This window comes from Pocillopora damicornis, chromosome 4, assembly GCF_964200805.1.
Source record: "Pocillopora damicornis chromosome 4, jaPocDami1.2, whole genome shotgun sequence".
Taxonomy (NCBI): Eukaryota; Metazoa; Cnidaria; class Anthozoa; order Scleractinia; family Pocilloporidae; genus Pocillopora; species Pocillopora damicornis.
The window spans coordinates 1,276,136-1,298,286 of record NC_142673.1 but is presented as its reverse complement, the minus strand read 5'-3'; the positions used below and the strand labels follow the sequence as shown (position 1 = coordinate 1,298,286).

Genomic DNA, 22,151 nt, shown 5'->3' with positions numbered 1-22,151 from the left:
ATTGAAATACTTTTTATTCACTTAACATATCACACAGTTTAAAAATACAAAAGATTTTTTGCTGCATGCGTTGTGATACGAGGACCAGGGTATTCAACTTTTGAAATTTTCGATGTCGCAAGAGGTCAAAAAGGGCCTTTAGCAGCTTTGACTTTTGAGAGCTCTAAAAATTTTATTTTAGCGTATTTCCAGAAACTAATGTGGTTTTATTTACTTGCTACCAAAGATAGTTTATTGGGCAAAGTTTGAGGGAAAACTTTTTTCCGATGCGAAATACCCTGGACCGCTCTTACAGAGATCGCCTCTTAACTCATCTAGGGGATAGACAGAGAAGGAATGGAAGGAGGGGGAGGGAGGGGGTTTTGTATTGGTTAAAATATCTAATGCTAAATGGTATACCTTACCGGGCCAACTGCTGTCCTTCCTTAAAGCTTAAAAATGCATAAATGTGATAAAAATTACTCGCTCTTTTCACGAACGTCAATCTATGTCTCCATTTTTCAAATGTGATTCAGTGGTTTTGGAAAAAAAAATTATGTTTCATAGTTGCAGGGTAACGGGGACACCATGTATATTTGATATCATGAACCTGATCCCGTCTTCATTTTGAACAGTTTATTTCCTGTGCATTTCTGAAAGTAAATCTGAAATTTGAAATTAAGGAGGTCATAAGGAAGGTTATGTATTTGAATTTTGGATATAATTCAAAGTGTAAATATCACAAGAATTTTCTTGAATTTTTTAATAATTAATCTTGGGTTTAGAAAATATAATACTCAGATACCAACTGTTAGTTTATTGTCATGATCTTTATCCGCAAAGATCTTTATCGAGCCGAACAAATTTTCTGTTTTTCTTATTTCACTTCGGGGACATCGGTTTCAACATAATCAGTTACCGTCAAATTTTACCACAAGCGCTGAAGTTTATTCTTATGTTTGTACCTCAGGCGAAATTATCATCGGGATACCGCTTTAACAAACACATCTTTGCGATATTACTTTCAGGATCTTAGATAAACAATGCAGGTGCTGATGTTGAAACAAAAGCCTCGTCGCCAAATCAATTAACAAAAAAAAAATTGATAAAAAAGTTGCGCTGGTGAGAGGAATTGAAATTAACGATCAGTCTGGGAAGACTTGAAATAAAGCATAACTGCGACATTCGGAGAGAGCTGAAAACGCAAAAGTAAGTTTCTCTAATAATGACTGAGTGCCTTGTATTCCAAAACAAAAACTTTGAAATTTAAATTAAAAATCTGTTGGTGGGAAAATGAATACTTGCTATTTTTAAAGTAAGGATTCTTGATATGTATAATTCTGAAGTTTCCCGCGCTAATCTCAATTTTAGGGTGTACACATTGAAACAAATAACCTTCAAATTGCCGAAACCGCTCGATACAACTTAATAAATGCTGTATCTTTCGAGTGCCAATGATTGGCGAAATTCATACCAGATTAACAATTAAATTCATCAAAAAATCTCATTTTCGGTGTTTTAATTTAAAAGCTTAGCCAAAACACGATTTACAAAAATGTCACTCATATCCGTTATAATCAATCATTAGTTACACTTTTACGTTAAATCTTTACGCAAAGAAAACGGAAAAAATTTTTTAATGTTTCATGTCAGTGAACCTGACCTGCTACGAAATATGAAACTAAATCGGTAAATCGGGTAATTTTATCGTTAACTCAGGTTGGGGGGGGGGGGGGGGGATTACAAAATAATTTGCTTTTATCATTTGAGTTGATAATGTAAATTGGCCACCGTTGGTTCAGACGAACGAAACGTCTGCTTTACACCATCAACTCTGTTGGTGAATAGAATTATCCTGTATTATTAATTAGTTCTAGCGTCGATTTTATCTAGGTTATCCATCGACTTTTTCTCCTTTCCTCCTTTCTCCTTGATAAAAAATCTGGCACAAAAGAAGGTAACTGTCTTCTTTTCAATAAGTCTATTTTCCTTCGATAGCATTTATTTTTAGACCCTTTTAGCCAGTTTAGTTGGTCAGCTAAGAAATATGAATTTGAAGAAGTCTGAGATTTCATTGCAAATGGGATACAACTTATCTTGAAGAGAGAAGGAGAGAGAATGCATGGACGAACACGACAATTTTTTTTTTTAATTTTTATTTTTATCCTCCAGGTTTGAAACTGTCAATTAATTATAAGGAGAGCTCTGACTTAAAAGTTAAATCCGCTCTCCCGGCTTGAGGTAGCGGTGACTTAACGATTAACGCGCTGGACTCCAGGTCGAGAGGTCCTGATTCGAGACGAAGCCTGGTCATTGTGTTGTGTTCTTGGGTACGGCACTTTACGCTAACAGTACCCCTCCCTCTCTACCCAGGAGTATAAATGGGGAATAAGCCAGCTTTCTGAAAAGCTGACAAAGTGTCAGGGGGTGGCCTGCGATGGACTGACATCCCATCCAGGGGAGAGTAGTAATACTCCTGGTGTTGCTTCATGCCATGGAAACTGGGATAAACTCAGATGGACAGGCCACTTGGTTCGGGCACAGACTTTTAAACCCCCTTCCCCTCCCCCCCCCCTCCCTCCCGGCTGCTCTCAGGCTGAGGCTTTAAATTGTTGACTCAACGACAGAGCTGGGACGGAGCATAATCCACTCCTGCGGGCAATTATGAACTGGTATTTTGTAAATTCGGGAAATAAAAAAAGGAAGGCTTCGTAAACAATTTCATAAAAGGTAAATATGATAGCGTGACCAATGCACGAGGACAAAAACGTTTCAGGAACGAATTCCAAGGTCGTGTGCGCATGATCCACGGGAAATAAAGTGGTTTGACCTAGATATTTAAGATATTCGTAAGGTCTTACCGAGATTTTCCCAATTATACCCAAACCCCACCGTATACCCAATATATGATAGAATTCAAAGACAGAGACACTTCGTTATAAAAAGAGACAACAGTGAAATAAAAAAATTTTAATCCAAAACTAGTTAAGACGCAAAATTGCCTTGTACAATTTTTTGGTAATAAAAGTAAAAGAAGTGTTCCGTTATACTGAGTATCCTCGAAGCTTCACTCTCGGAAAACTGTTCGCATCCTGAAACAGATTATATCCGACAAGGATACATGCATATTTTCGCGCCAAGTAGAGACTATTGTATGTATATCCTCCAACAGGAATTATTCTGATAAACAGGAAAAAATTCACGAAAACTCTCCCGTTTTTAGATTCTATTATTACACCAAAAAGAGATGCAAAGAACATATAAAAAACTAATTTCATTGTGGTTTACATTGATTAAACGTTGTCGATTGGTACATCATCATAATCACTCTCGAAGTGGTTCCGAAAAAGAGGCCCTGTCGAAATAATAAGAGCTGTCCTTAGAGCTTCGATTTCAGTACAACCATTCTAAAGTTCGAAGTACAGAAGTGATTGAAAAGGAGCTTTAACTTTCCTTTAATTAGTTTTTTGTCAAAAGGTAGGAAAAATTAGACAGATAAATAAATAAATAGATAAATAATGGATGAAAAGATATAAGTGAAAATTGAAGAATGAAAATAAATTAATGAAAACGAACGAGTGAAGAGATGAAGGATAGAATTTCCAAATATCAAATTAAGACGCGGTGTGGATGACACAGTAACAACTATATATTTACAAAAATTAACATGTAGCCTGTGTAACTGGGGGTTGAATGTGTGTTTTTCAAAACCCCAAATGGCAGAAGGCAAACCATTTGGCTATTTACAAGCATCGTGGAACTGTTGAGCTCAGAACAGTTGAAAGGCAAATCCAGACAACTGTTAAAGTGTGTCTCGAGCGAGTACCATGCACTCATCCTGCCACGCTTTCTCTGCTGGCTAATTTCATCACGTTAGCCCACTGACAAGAAGTCAAATACCAATTTTATATTTTTGTTAAAGAGCAAATGCTTCATCCGGTCCTTACCCCAAAGAGATTCCGGAAAAAATTCAAACAGCAAATCTCTCGACCATGGTCGTTTCTTAGGGCTCCTACAATTGAAGCAAATATGAATAGTTCATCCTTACTACCTCTAACATTTCCATATACCCTTAGACCATACAAACCATGTCAAAGCAGCCGTAATAAGATCCTTGATAGCTTTTGATATATCCTTCGGCAAGTTTGGTTCCGTTGGCTTGGATCCAATGCGGAACATGGCCGCTGCTGGTTCGAGGTCACCCAGCGGAGGTCTTCCCGTCAACACTTCCACAACTGTACAACCTACACTCCTTTATAGGAAAAAAAGAAACCATCTCATTGAGAACAGAAATGCATCTTAAACAATTATTTAAATCAACTTTAATCGTCGCACTGTCATGAAACTTGATCCTCTCTTTCATGAAATCAGATCCAGTGAACTGATGACTGATAGCCTCGACGTAAAGACAGCTATCGGCGGAATAGGAGGAACGCGAAGGAGCAGGTCTATCACAAGTAGTTAGACAGCTAGCTTCGCAGCATTCCCACCTTATTCCCTTGCAGCACTCTCTCTCTGTGTCTCTCTCTATCATCTCTATGTGTGTTTTTCTTATCATAAAGACAGTTAAACTTACCAAATGTCTACCTTTCTGCCGTATCCTTCTCCCCTGAATATTTCAGGTGCCATCCAGTAGGGAGTGCCGCAATAGGATAAAAGATTGGTTTTACTCCCAATTTTCTGGGTATAAATGAAAGAGATCAAGAATCTTTTATCTTTTTCTGGTTGATTTGTTTCAAATTATGCTCTTACCACGTCGCACTAGACCAATGACCTCACAGGTCAATATCAAAGACAGTTTCGGACGTTCAGGGTGGAGTTTGCAAGGAATTATATGCAACATTTGAAATCGCTGAATTGTGAGCAAACAAATAAGTTTTCCACCTCCAAATGTAAAATCAATGAAATACCGTTAATCACTACCATGCTCACAAAGAGCAAAGCCCTATTTGTGGCGTGTTAAAATTTGTGAAGAATCTCTTTGTGTGATCGCATCATGGTTTTTCACAGAAATAGAATCCATACACAAGTTCTTATATCGGTTTATCGCGGCTTATGGCCTTCAGCCGTCTGTTTGTAAGGCGTAAGAAATGCATTGTCATGATATGTCTGATATTGCTCATGTGCATTTCGTGAGAATCCTATTCCTGCAAAATCAACCAAATGAAGTGCGCGTTGTGTCGGTATCTGGTCAATTCGCCACCACAACAAACTCGCCAGCGCAAAACTCGCCATGCACCGCTGAAAGTCAAATCGCCACCGGTGGCGATTTGACTATTTCGATATGTGTAGCCTGTCGCATGAGACGTACATTAAATGAGAGCTAAGATGTAGTATTGTATGGCGAAAAGGGAAAGGGACTCAGAAGTTGTATGTAACCTCTCAAATATGGAACGTTAACCGTATAAATGAAAGAGAACTTGTTGATACCACGAAGATTATGATCAGTTTGCGTAAAGCGAAACCAGAGTGATTTTCACCGAGTGATATTCGCCAAGTGATTTTCGCCGATTTTTATGAAATGGTATGAAACTTACATCAAATAAAGGCTAAGAAGTAATAGCATATTGCGACAAAGAGCTCGCACAAATACTGCGAAGTTTATAGAAACAGACTTGGCGTCTTTTCTTTCTTTAAAGCACAAAGAATGTCGACGTGACCTTCAACACGAGTTTTGTCGCAACAAACTTATTTCTTAATCAAACCTAATGAAGATTATATCATATGAAAGCCTAGATTTTGAAATTTGTCTCATTTTTCAGTTTTGATGATGCGAAATTGAAAGTGTGGGCGAAATTTTGCTGAAAGCGACATGGCGTCCTCAAGGAGTCCCTGAAGGGCAAACTTTGATGTTCCCTCTGACGGCCGCGTTCGAATTTCTCGTAAATTTCAATATCGTTGCAGAAGGAAGGATAATCGTTAAAGGGTCTTTCTCTGAATTTCTAAAATCTGACTTTTTGATTAAGGAGCACACCCTAAAGGTAGATCCCGAAATGCCAAACAAAATTTTGGCTGTTAAATTTTCCCAACTCTGAGGCGACGATCGATGACTTAATCAGTGCTCAAATTGCCCAAAATGCGCTTCGAATTCACTTACTCTCACAAATTACTTTCTCTAGGTTTAGTGTCTTGACTGGCTTATGAAAATTGGGCGTTTGTAGAAGGATGTGAAAGCCAAAATAGTTACTGAATTATTATAACTTCTGCTTGTTTTTAAGATTCGATTCAGATTTTATTTTGTTCGTTTTTTATTTTTCTTATTTGTTAACTTTTGTTGGCTACTGAATTGACTTTTTTAGCATTTGGTGGTTTCTAAAGGAACCCTTTACTGAGGAAAATGTTTATTGATGAAAGTGTGCTGTTAATGTTGCAAGATACTACATCCTAGTTTTCATTTGATGTAAATTTTCATGCGGTTCTTAACATCGACGAAAATCACGTGGCGAATATCACTCGGCGAAAATCACTCTGGTTTCACTTTACGCAAAATAATCATAATCTTCTTGATATCAACAAGTTTTATTTCATTTAATGTGAGATTCACTCGACAGGCTACGCATGACGAAAAACTCAAATCGCCATCGGTGGCGATTTGACTTTCAGTAGTGGCAAGTTTGTTGTGGTAGCGAATTGACCGTTAACCGTTCTGCCCGCTACAAACACAATCCACATCATAGGATATAATTAATTGAAAGGATCCAAAATATCATAGAATTGTACCTGAATTATTTTTGATAGTCCGAAGTCTGCCAGTTTAACATTTCCATGCTCATCTAGAAGGATGTTTGATCCTAAGAATATATGAATGAATCAATTAGAGATTAATGAAGACTTCAGGTAATGCACAGCATACGGCAATTGACATGAGAGCGAAGTTTACCCCAGTTAAAGTGATTAATATCGGTATCAGACGTCACCGAATGATCTCTCCCTGAATTTTTATTGTGGATTAAGTACTTGAATTGTGTGAGGTAAATTTCAAAGACGATTGCAAATAAAGACCGCGTATGAGGAAGAAGACAAAAACTGGCATCTCCGACAATTATTTGCGTGATAGCTAATCAATGTATTTACTACAATATTTAATATGTATGAACTATGCACCTTTGATGTCCCTATGAATAATTTCTTTTGAATGTAGAAAAAATACTCCTTCCAACATTTGCATGGTGTACTTCCTCGACTCTTCTTCTGAGAGAACTTTTTTCTCCTTTATGCGATCAGACAATGATCCCTATCAATAACATCAAACAATACTTAGCGTGCTTAGCGCCAAAATTTCGGTATTTTTCATGTAGATTAGATAAACAATAGCATGCATTTATTGCGAAATTGTTCTCGTGTACTTGTACTTATCTGTTCCTTGAAGAGAACAGTTTTCCGAAAGCGAAGCTCGAGGAAAATTGTGAACTTCAAGGAACTTTTATTGTCCAAGGACAAACGTGCGAGTATAATTTCGCGCCAGATGGAGGCTACTGTGTCTATCATCCTATGTAATATTTCTGCAACGCGGAAGACTAAATGTCCACGAAAAGTTTACCTTTCACTGACTGGGATGTTCACTTTTCAGTGTTCGCTGGTACGACTTCATAAACAAACAAATATGTCCCTTCTTTGCAAAAACACCAAAACACTGTCTTATCTTGAATTTTATTCTTAACACCGACTTTAGGTACTCACTTAGAGAATATTACCCGATTTTCCTTTGTTTTCGGTGGGGTATATCAAGTAACGTGACGTTTTGAGACCAAAGGCGCTCGAGCAAAAACATTTCATGGATTACAATTCACAGCTATTCATTAAAGTGGAGAAGGCTGGTGGTGGATATTTACCGGGCCGCTACTGAGCCACAGACACAGAGGTAAATAGTTGCTTTAGTATATTCAGGAGATTATGGGCAATTTATAATCTATTGGTATAGACTAAATCAGTGAGGTAATATCAGATGGCACAAGAAGATGGGCCTCGTTGGCTATCTATCACCTCACATCCAACGTGCAATCGTGGAATGATTGCTAAACATATTTACAATAGTAATGAAGTTAACCAAGGTAGATTGAAGAAATATAGAATCAGAAAAAGTCAATGTTCGCTATCCAGAATTAGAAGTCGCTTAGAGAAAGCGTTACCAGCTGTATCCTGAGCTATAGTAAAACTTAAGTTTATTTTGATTTCAGTACCGCCCCTCATCTCAATTAATACCCATCAAGACTTTAGAACACTCAAAAGGTTATTGTAGCCATTCATCAACTGCAGAGGCATTAAATATTGCTCTTCTTTAAACTTACCCCTCTCATCAACTCCATAAATAGATGGAGATGATCGTCTTTCTCTACGCTTCCATAACAGGCCACAACTCGGTCGTGTCTGATTTCTTTCAAAATATTGATTTCATTTGTGAGTTGCTCCACCTCCTGGAATTTCGAAGAAGTAAATTTTTCAAGATCAATGAATTCTTCGTGAATCCGAAGAGAAGGCTCATTTTTAATTAATAAACAAATTTTTTGATGTAGCAGTAACCGTATAGCTAAAAATCGGACGTTTTCTTAAATGAAAACATTTACATCAGAGGGTACAAGACTAACCTTTTGCGATTGAGTATACTGAGGCTATATCTTGACTATTTTTAAAGCACACGGGCCTCCATAGTTTCCCCATGGAAAAGTACACTCATACACCTGAAAAAATTGCCCAGATTAAATCGTTTATCAGTTGCCGTTTTTAAAAATAAAATCGACTATATTAGAATGTGCTACACAACCTTCTCTACGCTACAAACAGTGTTGTCTTCGCAACAAGAATGGAGTGTGCCTACGGCGAGGTTACCCTGCAAGAAAGCAAGTCTGTTCTCTGTTGGAGTTGTTGCAACGTGGTACGTGACTTCCTCACTTAATTCTGTAGAAATAATATTGTGAGACTTCTTCCAACTTTATTACCGATGACTAGGAATAGCTCTAAATTTGCGTCGAATCCTTCAAATTTTGTTTTATGTTAAATTCCTTCAAAATAATATATATATTTAATCAAGCCTAAAAGCGGAGCTCCTGTAAGTTTATTTTCCAGCCCTTCGTTATAATAAAAACTGTTATAAAAGTCTTCAGCACTGGCTGTAGAAGAGTTTCTTCAAGGGGATTTAGGACCAGTCCGGGGAGTGGGGGGAGGATTTGACAAGGTCACGCCACCTGCCAAATTGTACCATGTCCGACCATTTCCCTGGGCGGGTAAATAGCGACAGAGGAACCAAACAAAGGTTTGTAAACATACTGAGCGCCGTAATTTACGTTATTATAACGTGAGCGAGACGAAAATCCTCACAAAGAAAACGCAATTGACAGTCCGAGTTTTGAAGGTTTTTTCGCTCAGTTAGATTGCAGGCTTACGTTCGGTAGTAAGAATTTAACACAGGTAACACCCGTGAAGAAAGTATAGTTTCATGTTCTAAAACAGAACAAAACAGGAATGATGGAAGATATGGCCAAGAGGCACAACTGTTAGAATTCATACTAATCATGAATCATGCCGAGGTCCATCGCGGCTAGCTCAACTTTATGATCTCCGGTCATCTCAGTGAAGAAGCCTTAGAAATAACATCGGCCGCCCTTCGAGTGAACAACTAAGAGCTTGCTCTAACACACTTTCCGATGCGTTGAGTGGACCTCAACGCATTGGAAAGGATGACGCATCAGCCACAGCAGGCGAGTTTTATGGCGCTGTCATCCTGAGCAATCTTTATGTTCCTGTTAATTCGGCTGTAGTTCATTCATGAAGCACAAGCCTTAAACAATTTGTTTCTTAATTGTCATGTGAAGAAACTTGCGTGTTTTTATAATTATGAACTTCACTGAACATGTCTTTCCGTTTCTATTTTAGAGACTTGAAACTTCAGACGAAAGTGTCAAATTTGACCTGCCTATCAGTTTGTAAGATAGTGCAGATTGTTAAATTCAATTTTGTGGTTTGACATTTTTGACCAACCAATCAGATTATTTGAACCATTCTAACAAGGATTCTAATCGGCTTATTGTAGCATGCTTTATGAGAGTGTGGAACATGCTAACGACACTTTTGTTCGCTTTAGAAATTGAAAGCAATGCGTGGGGAATTCAACAGATTCTTTATTATAAAAAAAAAATAGAGAAGTTAGAATAGAGAGCCTTAAAAATAGAGCCTTAACTGTGCTCTGTACCCTTGTAAAGCACTTAGGAAGCGGTAGGAGTACTCAAGAAGTGGGAGAAACTAAGAGATGTGTACGCGTGTTTCACCCTACTCTTCTTTCGTGCTCTAACCGCTTTCTGCTTGCTTGACAACAGAACAGAGCACAGTCAAGGCTTCTCCATTTTTGAATTGTTGATCGCGCGTGATTGGTCTAAACGCATCGCGTGACCGAATGTACCCCCCCCCCCCAGGTAAATTGGGGAATATCGTATTTCCTCGAATAAGCGCCCGCGCTCAAATATGCGCCCTTCCTCGAATAAGCGCGCACCAGTTAGGCCAAACATCAAATAAGCGCCCCCTTCGAATAAGGCCCCCCCTCAATCAATTTCAAATTAGTAGGGGAAACAAATAAAACCTGGTTCTATTGCCAATTTATTCATAACCCTAAACGACAGCGGAATCAGCAAAGGATAATAGTTTCTCTTATGTACCACTTATTTCTATCTCTGTGTGCTTGCAGAGTTCCCCTATGTGTGTTACCTGTTCTTTTAATTTTGTCATATTGCTGCGCTCTTGGTAAATGCCGTAATCTTCCCAGGCATAACTACTAGCCTTCGAGGACCAGTGATTTCTAGCATTAATGAGTTATTGGGGTGTGTTGGAAGAGCGTAGTCGATAAGGAATGATAGGTCAATCAGAATGCGACCAACAAACTATAAACTGTCAGAGCCATGCACATGCTTCACTTTGTAATTTCTAATTACATCGTCGTCATACTTCTTGGCCTCTTCCCTTTAAGCTCTTTAAGCAAATAAGTCTTTCCCCATTTGTACATACAAACGAAAGATTTAAATATTGACTTCACGTCTACGTCTATTTAAGATGTGGCCAAAATAAAGTTACTGTTCGTTGAAAAGACAACTTAATAAGCGCGCCCCTTTCAGCCGAAATTTTAGGTGGGCGTCCAGGCTCTTGTTCGAGGAAATACGGTTCATATGCGTTGTTGACCAAGCGTGAGGTTAAGATTGGCTGGATATTGGACAAGTTCTTTTTTGTATTTTTACGGACCGAGACAAAGCTGAGGTCCATAAAAATGCAAAAAAAAAAAAAAGAACGAAGTTAAAATCCAGCCATCTTGACCGAACAAGCTTGGTAAATAAAGGATTTATTGTACAGCAAAAAGGTTTCGCTTCAATTTTAAGAGAATCAAGAATGACTTATCAAATTTCGAGCTACGGTTTTTGTAACACAATAAATTCACGATACTCGTTCGTGCCTTTTTTTGTTTTGACTGTCTTCTACCGCTTTTAAAACTCCATGGCTAACATTTTCAAAAAATTTCTAAATTTGTTAGTCCACCCACGCAATTCTTTTCTTGCGCGGTATCAAAGCGGGAAAGCGCAAGATGGGCTCGTCTTGCCCGCGCGGGTAGCCAATCGGAACACAGTATTCACTTCATATTGCCCACGGGTGCTGCCTGCTATTTGGTAACCGGTTTTATTCCCCAGTTTTTAAACCTTACGTCCACCACGATAAAAGTCTGCCTTTAAAGTGTATTCAAGATGAGAGAATATTTTGTGGTTGTCACAGAAGAAGAGATACATTTGTTTTTTCATTAATTCGTAACAGAGAACATCGAAAAAGGAACATGCAAACAACAAGCTGATCGTTAACATTTTGTTCCACGCGCTGCAATAATATTGTAGGATAAGAAACACAGTGAGCTTTTTTACTATGTGATCCAAAGACCGTGATTCCAACCTACGCTTAGAATTAGAGCTAATCCGAACTCACTGTTGATTGAACAATAGGGCCACTCTTTCAGATTACTCAGTTTCACTGAGGAGCACATTTTAACCAAAGATTATTAGTCGGTCAAGTCTCACAAAATGCCGAGTACAATCATGTTATTTTCTGACATTTATTTACTTTTACGTCAAATCCTCATTTAAAATATAAGTTAACGTACCTTGCCAAAAGCTCCGGCTCCAAGGTATTTGCCCAATTGCCAGTCTCGAAAAGGATTGGCTGCAAGGAAAATTGTGAACGTGTTCAATTGTTGGCTTTCTGGGTTTCAGGACTGACTATTTATGAGCCATATCTTAGTTTTTAGTGTTTCTTTCCTTAGATTGAGTATTGCACGATCAAACTTTAGAGCAGTGAGATCCATCAGAAAGGAAACTATTACTAAGTTCGGACGGAGTGACTCACAACCTAGCTTGCTCGAGCCCGGCGGGCTGGGGAATATTGGTCCGAGGTTACATGCAGCAAACTGGATATTTTGGCAAAACAGTTGTAGAGAAAAAAAACAGTAAGCAACCTTTAAGATAAAGTAATCCCCTTCCTTTACTGAACTTCACGGTATGAGCCCATGGCCCGACATGTTCTCAATTGTGGGTTATGAGTATAACAGTTCTTTAGACTCGTAGGTCATAACGATCGAAAATACAGATGGTCACATAGCTCTGTGTGAAAGCTCAGGGAGTGGGTAGGGTAAGTTCTTAAAACCCCCTTGGTCAACAGACATTCCTCCCTGAGGCTGGACGGGGCATGTCTTGTTCATCCTGGTTGAAAGCCTGCACTGCAGGACTGGAAGCCAGACTTTTACCCTGTCACTCCCCGTCCACTGAGCTAACACTCCATGGCTGGAGGGTGGTTGGGCGTCTAAAGTATTCCTTTGAGCAAGAGGGCTGAATTGATATTACCTTTAAGCCAGCCTGGCCTAAGAAAGTGCAGAGGGCTTAACCTCGCAGCAAGTGCCCGCATGCAGCCCAGCAACCAACTTACTCAAGGGTGGGTTGCAAACGGCTCTTTGTGGAAAGCTCGGGGGTGGGAAGGGTAGGTTTTTAACTTATCACTCATGAGGGATTTACATTTTGCATAAAAGTGGACATCTTAGTCAAGTTCTTATGAGGCTGAATTTGTTTTGGGCTTTGTCCATCGGTCTAGAGTCAGACCCATGCTTTGTGGCATTCCTTCAAGGGAACTAGATCATTTTGGCTGCCCGGGGATGGGTTAGGGCTGGTGACATTTTCAATATTGAAAGATTTTTTCTTGGATACTGACTTTGAGTTTGTTTTTTGAGCATTTTTTGGTGAATTTACTCAAATGTATACATACATACATGTATAAACCCCTTTTTGAAAACGTTGCAAATTTGAAATTATATATTAATTATATATCCCTTTTATCTTCTCATCAAAAAGGCCCTTTTTTTGATATATACCCATATACATGCATATATATACATATATATATATATATATAGGAAGTCTGCAAGTCGATTTTCGCGTGGAACAGTGCTCAATACGTTGAAGCAGAGCAGAATAAATATTATGAGAGGAAAAAAGGACGCAACTACATTTCCCGACAAGCCTGTTTCGTGAATCGCTTCACTCTTCAGGGGTTTAAACTCTTCCCCTGAAGAGTGAAGCGATTCACGAAACAGGCTTGTCGGGAAATGTAGTTGCGTCCTTTTTTCCTCTCATAATATTTTTATATATATATATATATATATATATATATATATATATATACAAATATATATATATATAAATCAAAATGCAGTATGGTTAAAATGAATATGATGCCTTCTCCGCAACATTCAGTGCTATCAACTAGTATAAGTAATTATGACTCCTCATAGAAACAATATGTGTATTTGAATAAAGTGATTCTCACAGTAATGTGCACTACTTTTAAAAGAAAATTACTGTCGTACAAATTCAAGCAGTGCACGGTATGTGCTCATGGCCAGGACATGTCACCAACAGTAGGTTATGGGTATATCAGTACTTGTGACGAGTAGGATTTAAAATTGATATGTGGACAGCTGACAAGGAAAAAAATTAAAATCACTAATTGGCTAACGCTTACCCTCAGAAGGATCAAAGATGGACGACAATCTCGGCGTCTGTGAATAAGAGACCGAAGGTACCGGCGGGGAAGCTTCTTGGCCATCCTGTGGAAAAACCCAAGAATAAAATTACCATTTGGTCATCGTTTTTCATCCAAAAAGGCTCTTTTAGAGTTTCTGCGCACGCGTTTCAATATGTTACTTTTTCCTAATGGTTGGCTTGGTTAAAACCAATTCTATTCAGCTATCCCTCACTCGAGTTTGCGAGAGAAATACTGAAACTTAGGAATGAAATTATGAAAGTAGGATAAGAAACACAGTAGGCTTTTTTACTCTGTAATCTAGAGACCGTGATTCCAACCTCCGCTCAGTGTTGATCGAACAATAGGGCTACTCTCTCAGATTACTCAGTTTCAATGAGAAGCACATCTTAACCAAAGATTATTAGTCGGTCAAGTCTCACAAAAGGCCGACTACAATCATGTCATTTTCTGACATTTATTTACTTTTACCTTAAATCCTTGTTTAAAATATAAGTTAACATACCTTGCCAAAAGCATCGTCATCAAAAGGATTGCCTACAAGGAAAGTTGTGAACGTGTTCAATTGTTGGCTTTCTGGGTTTCAGGACTGACTATTTATGAGCCATGTCTTAGTTTTTAGTGTTTCTTTCCTTAGATTGAGTATTACAAGATCAAACGTTAGGGCAGTGAGACCCACTAGAAAGGAAACTATTACTAAGTTCGGACGGAGTAACTCACAACCTAGCTTGCTCGAGCCGAGCTGGGGAATATTGGTCCGAGATTACATGCAACAAACTGGATATTTTGGCAAAACAGTTGTAGAGCAAAAAACAGTAAGCAACCTTTAAGATAAAGTAATCCCCTTCTCTGACTGAACGTCACGGTATGAGCCCATGGCCCGACATGTTCTCAATTGTGGGTTATAAGTATAAGAGTTCTTTAGACTTGTGGGTCATAACGATAAAATACAGATGGTCACATGGCTCTGTGTGAAAGCTCAGGGAGTGGGTAGGGTAAGTTCTTAAAACCTCCTTGGTCAACAGGCATTTTTCTTTGAGGCTGGAAGGGGCATGTCTTGTTCATCCTGGAGGGTGGTTGGGTGTCAAAAGCATTCCTTTGGGGAAGAGGGCTGAACTGACATTGCCTTTAAGCCAGCCTGGCCTAAGAAAGTGCAGAAGGCTTAACCTCGCAGCAAGTACCCGCATGCAGCCCAGCCACCAACTTATCCAAGGGTGGGTTGCAAATAGCTCTTTGTGGAAAGCTCGGGGCTGGGAAGGGTAGGTTTTTAACTTATCACTCATGAGGGATTTACATTTTGCAAAAAAGTGGACATCTTGGTCAAGTTCTTATGAGGCTGAATTTTTTCTGGACTGTCCATTGGTCTAGAGCCAGACCCATGCTTTGTGGCATCCCTTCAAGTGAACTAGATCATTTTGGGTGCCCGGGGATGGGGGCTGGGGACATTTTCAATATTGAAAGGTTTTTTCTGGGATGTTGACTTTGAGTTTGTTTTTTAAGCATTTTTTGGTGAATTCACGCAAAAGTATACATACATTTGAGTGCTATCAACTAGTGTAAGTAATTATGACTGCTCATAGAAACAATATGTCTATTAATAATCTTCGCATGAAGTCTTACACCAAATAAGTTATCACTTACTGTTTTTATTTTACATTGAGATTTCTCAAACAACGCTTTTCATTAACATTATCCTTAAAGGGCTAAAGTTACCCTTTGAGATTGTGCACTAAGTTCTTCCATTTTAACAATCACTATTGTTCGGCCTATAATAACCGACAGGAGGCAGAGAGCGACGTCGTAAAGGCAAACCGATCTTAAAGTGTTTTGCTCACGTACTGTTGAGAATGATGCGAGGTTTAAACAACTTAATATGTAGACAATATTCGCTCTGATCTTTTCCTGCGAGTCTCAATAAATTTAAGGGCTTTCCCTCTCGATGAACACACAATCTGAAGATTATGTTCTGCCTTTCGAGGGAAAACATAAGAAATTGATCATGAGCCAGCTCTCACGAGCTTTATCGGCAAATCGACAGAACTAAAAAATAGTAGCTTTCTTGGGAGGACAGGTTTATCCAAAGTAATCCTTACAAAAATGTTGAAAAGAACTAATTTTTTACAAAAATTTAACCGCAGGAGTTCGATATTACCAAGAAGTTGAAGTGTGGGAGTGTAAGCGAAGTCCAGTACATCGTTGTTGAGGCGATATATTTAAATGACACTCGCTTCTTGTTGAAAACAACCAATGAATATTAGAAGCAACGTTTGACGAATTGTTCAGTGAAGTATTAGTAAAATATTTATTTCAAAACAACACCAAATACGTATCGCTCATGTGTTTCTGTGTACGAGCTATTGGAGGTGGCAAAATCCCAAGATTGAACGGATTTTATGAAACTGGATGGCAAAGGATACCAACGGCCTGTTCGTGTCACCATGTCCTCCGCTTTAAAGGCGCATGCGTGGGTCGTGACAAAGCCGCTTTAAAAAATATCTCAAATACAATTATATACCCGAACCACAATCTTCAGTTGGAGTTTTGGACAAACGCCACTCAGAAACGCATGATAAGTTTCTATTTGCTTTTCATCTAGAATTTAGCTCGCATTTCTCCCTTACCTCACCAGAATATTTTGCGCCGACAAGACTCGAAGAAGAGTTAGGAAAATCACTGTCGTACGAGTTCAATCAGTGCACGGTATGTGCCACAATACGTCCTTAATAGTGGGTTATGGGTATATCAGTGTGATATTGTCTTGTTGTATTAAAATTGATATATAGACAGCCGAGAAGAAGAAAAGAAAAATAACCATTCGCTAACGCTTACCTCGAAAAGGAGAAGAGTTTTTTTCTTGGACATCCTGTGGAAAAGCACAAGTCTAAAATTACCATTTGGCTGTCATACATCATCCAAAGAGGCTATTTCAGAGTTTCTGTGCACGCCTTTCAATTGTGTTATCACGCTCCGACAATCTAAAATCAGCCGTCATAATGGCGGATTTTCAAGCGAAACGTGGCGGAGGTGCAAGTTAGTTCTTTACTTTTATGTTTTTTGCAATTATTATGCCATATATTTTTAATACTGCGCTTAGTATATTTCCAGCTCTGTCACGTCCCTTTATTGTGTATTTATTGTGTGTTATTTCATACCTTCGCATGTTGTTGACACCAGGTTGCACAAGCAATAACAGCAATGTCGAATGTGTTTGAAAAATGCGATATAATTGATTAATGATACGTGCTGAGATTTACTCCAGGGGAATTGTCTCCTAAAATGATAAACAGCACAAATTTCGATTGGTCGAACGGTTTTTATCACAAGTGAGAAGTAATTGGGTGACCAATCACAGGCCGCAGGCGAAATTTCCCACCAATGAAAACAGTCGTATCGGTTCTCCTGCCTTTAGTGGCGCTGCACCTCGCCAAAATGAATGAAAGTGAATTTTAACACTGAACGTTCGCTGCTTTCCCAGAAAAAAATTTAAAAGTATTTAAAGTGTAACCAATTATTCTGTGGTACCTGAACAAAAGCAGGAAAAAATGTCTCGTACTTTGAATGAAGTAACCAAAGAGAGCTAAGGGATAACGTCATTTAAAAAAAAAAGAGTTGTTTCATGTGACCAAAATTCGTATGTGAAAGTTAGATTAATTTTTGATGCTGTCAGGACTATTGATAATGTGTTAGGATACACAAAACAAAGTGGGAAGTCTGAAAACATGGTAACAATTGATTTTGAAAAGGTATTTGTTGCCCTGGGATCATGAACTTCAAATAAAAGTCCTTTACACTTTCAGTTTTGGGCCATCCTTTTTTCAGTGGATTCGAACTTTCTACTCAAACGTTTAAAGCTGCGTCATAATGGTTTTGCAACAAACTGTTTCAGTGTTCACTGGGGAATGAGATATGGGGATCCTTTATGCCCTCTTTTGTCCATTCTAAGTCTAGAAGTTCTAGCGTGTAGTATGACATTGAATACGGAAGGTTAAAGATGCTTGGCTCAGAATCTTTGATTCTGGCACAAAGAACCATGTGTTTGAAGAGGCTTTTTGAAGATTATGCTGGTAATTGGATAGCTTTTTTTCAGTTTTTACATATATGGAAAAGTAGAAGGAAAGCTAATTTTGCAGTGCCATTTTGATTGTCGTAATTTGCCCGTATCTAAACCGGGGTTTTACGAAGAATGCCTGGATGCATGGTTCACTCTCACAGGAAAGGAAAATGTTCTTGTAAAGACATAATGAACCAACTTGTGTGGAATAATAAATACATTCTAAATGATGGTAAATCTTTGTATTATGCCTTCTTTAACAACACGTGTAGAATTCGTAAAGTCGGAGATTTAGTTTCTCAAGACAATATTTTTCTAGGAAGTGGAAAAAATCTCAGCTCAACATTTCCTCTTATTATGATTGGTCGGCGTCATACCGAATGAATGGCGTTCCACCATCAAGGAAAAAGTGTTTATGTTGAACTCTTCCCCCTTCCTTCCCCCCCCCCCCCCTCCCGTATCCTTTCATTGAAAATTGTTTTCAAGTACCAATAAGGGGCAAGATGTTTGATCTTTCAAGCATCTCCAAAATACTTTACAGAGTTCCGTCCCTGTACTGCTCAGGCTAAATTAAAAGATGAGTACCCTAACCTCTCTGTTGACTGGAAAGAAACCTATTTATTAGTCTTTAATGTTACTTTGGACACAAAAGTGAGAGTATTTCAATATAAATTTTGATATAGATCAAATGTTTTCAAAATCAAGATTGCTTGCAAAGTTCTGTACCTCTAGGTGTAAGCTCCATAATACAAAACCATCTTTAGAAGTTTTTAAGGCTAAATTAAAAGCCACTCTTAAGAAATGGTATGCTGGTAAACCATTACGAAAAGTGGGAATCTTTTATTCCCTTATCAGTGTAAGCAACTCCCCTTTCTACCATTATCATTATCATTAGCATATTTGAATAAAAATTGTATCATGCCACGCAAATTCCTTGGTATTTTGTGTAATAAGCTGGTTTTATTAGACGTTCTACTTCCCTGCTCTCCGTAGTATTATGTACTATAAAGTAATTGCAATGTTAGCATTGTGGTGATGTTTAGTATTGTAAGTAATGTTATTTTGAGTTCATTGTGTAGTGTAAGTGGGGTAAATAAAATAACTGCCGTAAGTAATGTTTCTGTTGTAAGTAGTACTGGTTTTTGATAGTAAAGTTTGTTTGTAATGTAAGAATGTAATAAATGACGGTAATGGTGGTATTATAAGTAATGTGTATAAGTAATAATGTGTATTTTTAAATAAAAATTAAAAACAAAAAAATATACACCAATTAGTAGAGAAAATAAGAGGACCATTATTTATCTTGTTCTATTACTTATTCCTAGATAACTGTCAACAAACATGAAAAAAAAAAAGGTTACCGGTATTTAAAACAAGCAGATTCAATTTGGATTACCTTGAATTCCCTAGGCGTGGAGTCCCTCTTTCCCGGCTTAGAGGACATCTTTAAATATTCCCTTTTGAAGGCAAAGAAAGCAACATCCTTAATAGACTTAATTACTTTTACGGATATTTAAACAACGCAAAAAAGAGACTTCCTTACAGAGTATATTCACAAAAATATTAGCAAAGAACAAGCGATTATAATTGGCAAGAATTAGATATCAGAACTGAAAATGAACCCGACTTGAAGCGGCAGTGTAAGCAGAAATGGCTAATACGCATCATATATCATCTGGTGAATAACCTTCAAGCGGTATGTAAATCCAAATTCAATGCAAGCTTTGATTGAAATTCAAACTACGCCGCTTTCGAAACAAGACTATTTCAGTCAGTCAAGAAAATAACCTACATTTCCTTTGGGATGAAGGAGCACGGGTATAAAGATATTCTGGATGGACGAGCGGACCGGAGGATAAGATATTTTTAGACACCGACTGGGCCACCCTGTAGCAGGGGCAAAAACGAATGACATCATCGCTCGAAATAACCATGAGGCGCAATGGCGAAGACTGAATAGAAGAGAGTTATGGACTTTTTATTAGATCACCGAGTGGTCAAATAAGTTGCAATATTTAGGACAAGAACGATATATCGTTTCTCTGGAAACATCCTCACTTACGAAGAGGAAGTAAATTTTCTTTTAGGGGTAACAAATTAGGGGTTGCAGAGAGGAAACAGTAACGCGATGAATGTTGATTCATCTTTCACCTGGGCAATGCTAGAGTAGGATATTGGCTTATGAGCTACAATCGTTTGAACACACAACAAAAATGAAGGCAAGGCTATTTGGTGAAGTTTTACTATTAACAAGCTCAAGCCGAGGTTTAGGGCTTAAGTGTTTTCAAGATAGTTAAGTCGAGTCTATCGCTCCTGAAATCTGGAAGTCGACTTGAAGAGTAACTTGAGCACCGCATAACGATCACAGTAAATGAAAAACAATGGTTATAGTTGATGTGATGTCTAACAAGATTTTATCAACTCAATAAATGTAGATGTAGATGGTTCAGTTCCTCACCTTCAGATTTTTTCGGTTAGCTTATGTGATTTGAAGAGGGTTACTCGCATTCCAATACGAAGAGATCTACACTGAAGCCAAACAAAGACGTCAGAAACGCAGGTAGCCGGCATGCAAATTCGCTATAATACCAATGTCATGCACACTAGCTACGTCTTTCAATTAGCCAATTAGTCAAGCGGCAATCGTGAGTCACGCAATATTCGTTCTCGTTCCCATACCCTTTCGTATTTTCACAAAGTCAAACGACTTTTATTCAATGGTCAGCGTCGGAAAGCCTGTTGCATTTACGAAATACGACAAAAAAATGCTGTAGCTCGGGCTGATCTTTCTGTTTGCCTCCTTGTTCCAAGAACGTTTATAATGTATAAAACCAAGAGAATATTACCTGTTTAATCTTTTTATATTATCTTGATAACACGTGACAATGTCCAAATAATGAAAGTTTCCTGGATTTTTCTAAACTGAGCTTCATAAGCAGCCCATTACTTAATGGGCTCCTGGTTTTATTCATTACTTTCGATTTAAATACCGTGCTGTCTAAAAATTTTTTTGTTAGGTTTCAATTATTATTGCGGCCATCGGCACACGTATTTGGTACGCTAGAAGCTAACATTGACAAGGAATTCGAAGGGTTTACTTGGTGAAAGTTCATTTAATGAAAACTGAAACTATCCAATACAATTTTGCGATCACCTTGCGTTAATATTTTGTATTCCCAGTTTTATATTCATGATCAACCATTTTACAAGCTGTAAGTAACAATTTCGCGTCACTACTGAAGCTTATTAAGAGATCCACAGTAAATAACAAACCATGTGGCTGTGCCATTCTTTTATTGAATGAAGTGAAGAGAAAAAACAGTTTTCAGGTCGATGTTTCAGAATTTGCCATGCGTCTGTAATTGAGCAGAAGTAGTTTAATAAATTATGACCGTCCCATTTTAATACATCGAAAACTCAACTGTCAAGAGAAAAAAACGTTAATCATGTTAAAAAAAGGAAAAAATTGGAAAGTTCAATGAAACTGTTGTTCTAATTCTGTGTCCCTTTTCTCTCCATCCAACTACGTTAACCCCGTGTAATTCCACGGCGAGATGAGTTCAGTTAAATTTTGAAAGGCCTGGGAAGCAGTATGACCCAACATCGACGACAATAACTCTGATTACCCAGATAGACATCGCGTATCAAGAGGGTGAAAACAATGCAGCTCATATTAAACAATCTTCTTTCGTATACTCATAAATATTGCACGACGAGAGATCGAAAAAAATTTTAAATAAAACCAAGGTAATTTGGTCCTTCTTCCGAATATTCATGGGACGTGAGGGTTGAGGCTCTAAATGTCTAATGGGTTATTGGTCAAGCACTTTACCACGGGCAGCAGGCGTTTAGATGATTGAGTGCATGGTTCTCAGCATTGTGGAAGGCTAGTCCGATCAACTGTCAACTCATCCAAGGGAGAGACAGAGAAAGACCGGAGGGGGGAGGGAGGGAGGTAGTTTTGTATTTCTTAGATACTTAATACTAAATGGGATACGTTACCAGGCCAGCTGTTGTCCTTCCTTAAACCTTAAAAATGCATAAATGCGCTAAAAATTACTCGTTCTTT

General features: G+C 38.3%; 1 protein-coding gene across 2 annotated transcripts; it reads right to left on the bottom strand.

The window, feature by feature from the left end:
* Positions 1 to 2,934: 2,934 nt before the first annotated feature.
* On the bottom strand, positions 2,935 to 20,670 carry LOC113672621 (mitogen-activated protein kinase kinase kinase 3). 2 transcript variants are annotated; one of them, XM_089203189.1, is made up of 9 exons: positions 8,806 to 9,009; positions 8,565 to 8,657; positions 8,268 to 8,393; positions 7,084 to 7,213; positions 6,700 to 6,770; positions 4,556 to 4,659; positions 4,067 to 4,231; positions 3,927 to 3,991; positions 2,935 to 3,334 (listed from the first exon to the last, which is right to left on the bottom strand). In XM_089203189.1, the coding sequence occupies exons 3-9, from the start codon at positions 8,283 to 8,285 to the stop codon at positions 3,273 to 3,275; spliced, it is 615 nt and encodes a 204-aa protein (XP_089059315.1). In that variant the 5' UTR covers positions 8,286 to 8,393; positions 8,565 to 8,657; positions 8,806 to 9,009; the 3' UTR covers positions 2,935 to 3,272. The 2 variants fall into 2 exon arrangements, with proteins under 2 accessions (XP_089059315.1, XP_089059316.1); XM_089203190.1 differs by lacking the exons at positions 2,935 to 3,334; positions 3,927 to 3,991; positions 4,067 to 4,231; ... (2 more) ...; positions 7,084 to 7,213; positions 8,806 to 9,009 and adding exons at positions 12,104 to 12,162; positions 14,011 to 14,095; positions 14,537 to 14,568; ... (1 more) ...; positions 19,479 to 19,539; positions 20,541 to 20,670 and having other exon boundaries at positions 8,269 to 8,393.
* Between the last annotated feature and the right edge of the window lie 1,481 nt (positions 20,671 to 22,151).

Bases quoted from the DNA above. Each gene is read 5' to 3' on its own strand.
- LOC113672621 (XM_089203189.1), bottom strand. The intron at 6,771-7,083 runs GTGCATAGTTCA...ATATATTCTTAG, and splicing joins TATTCATAGGGACATCAAAG to GATCAAACATCCTTCTAGAT. The intron at 4,660-6,699 runs GTACAATTCTAT...ATTTATACCCAG, and splicing joins GACTATCAAAAATAATTCAG to AAAATTGGGAGTAAAACCAA.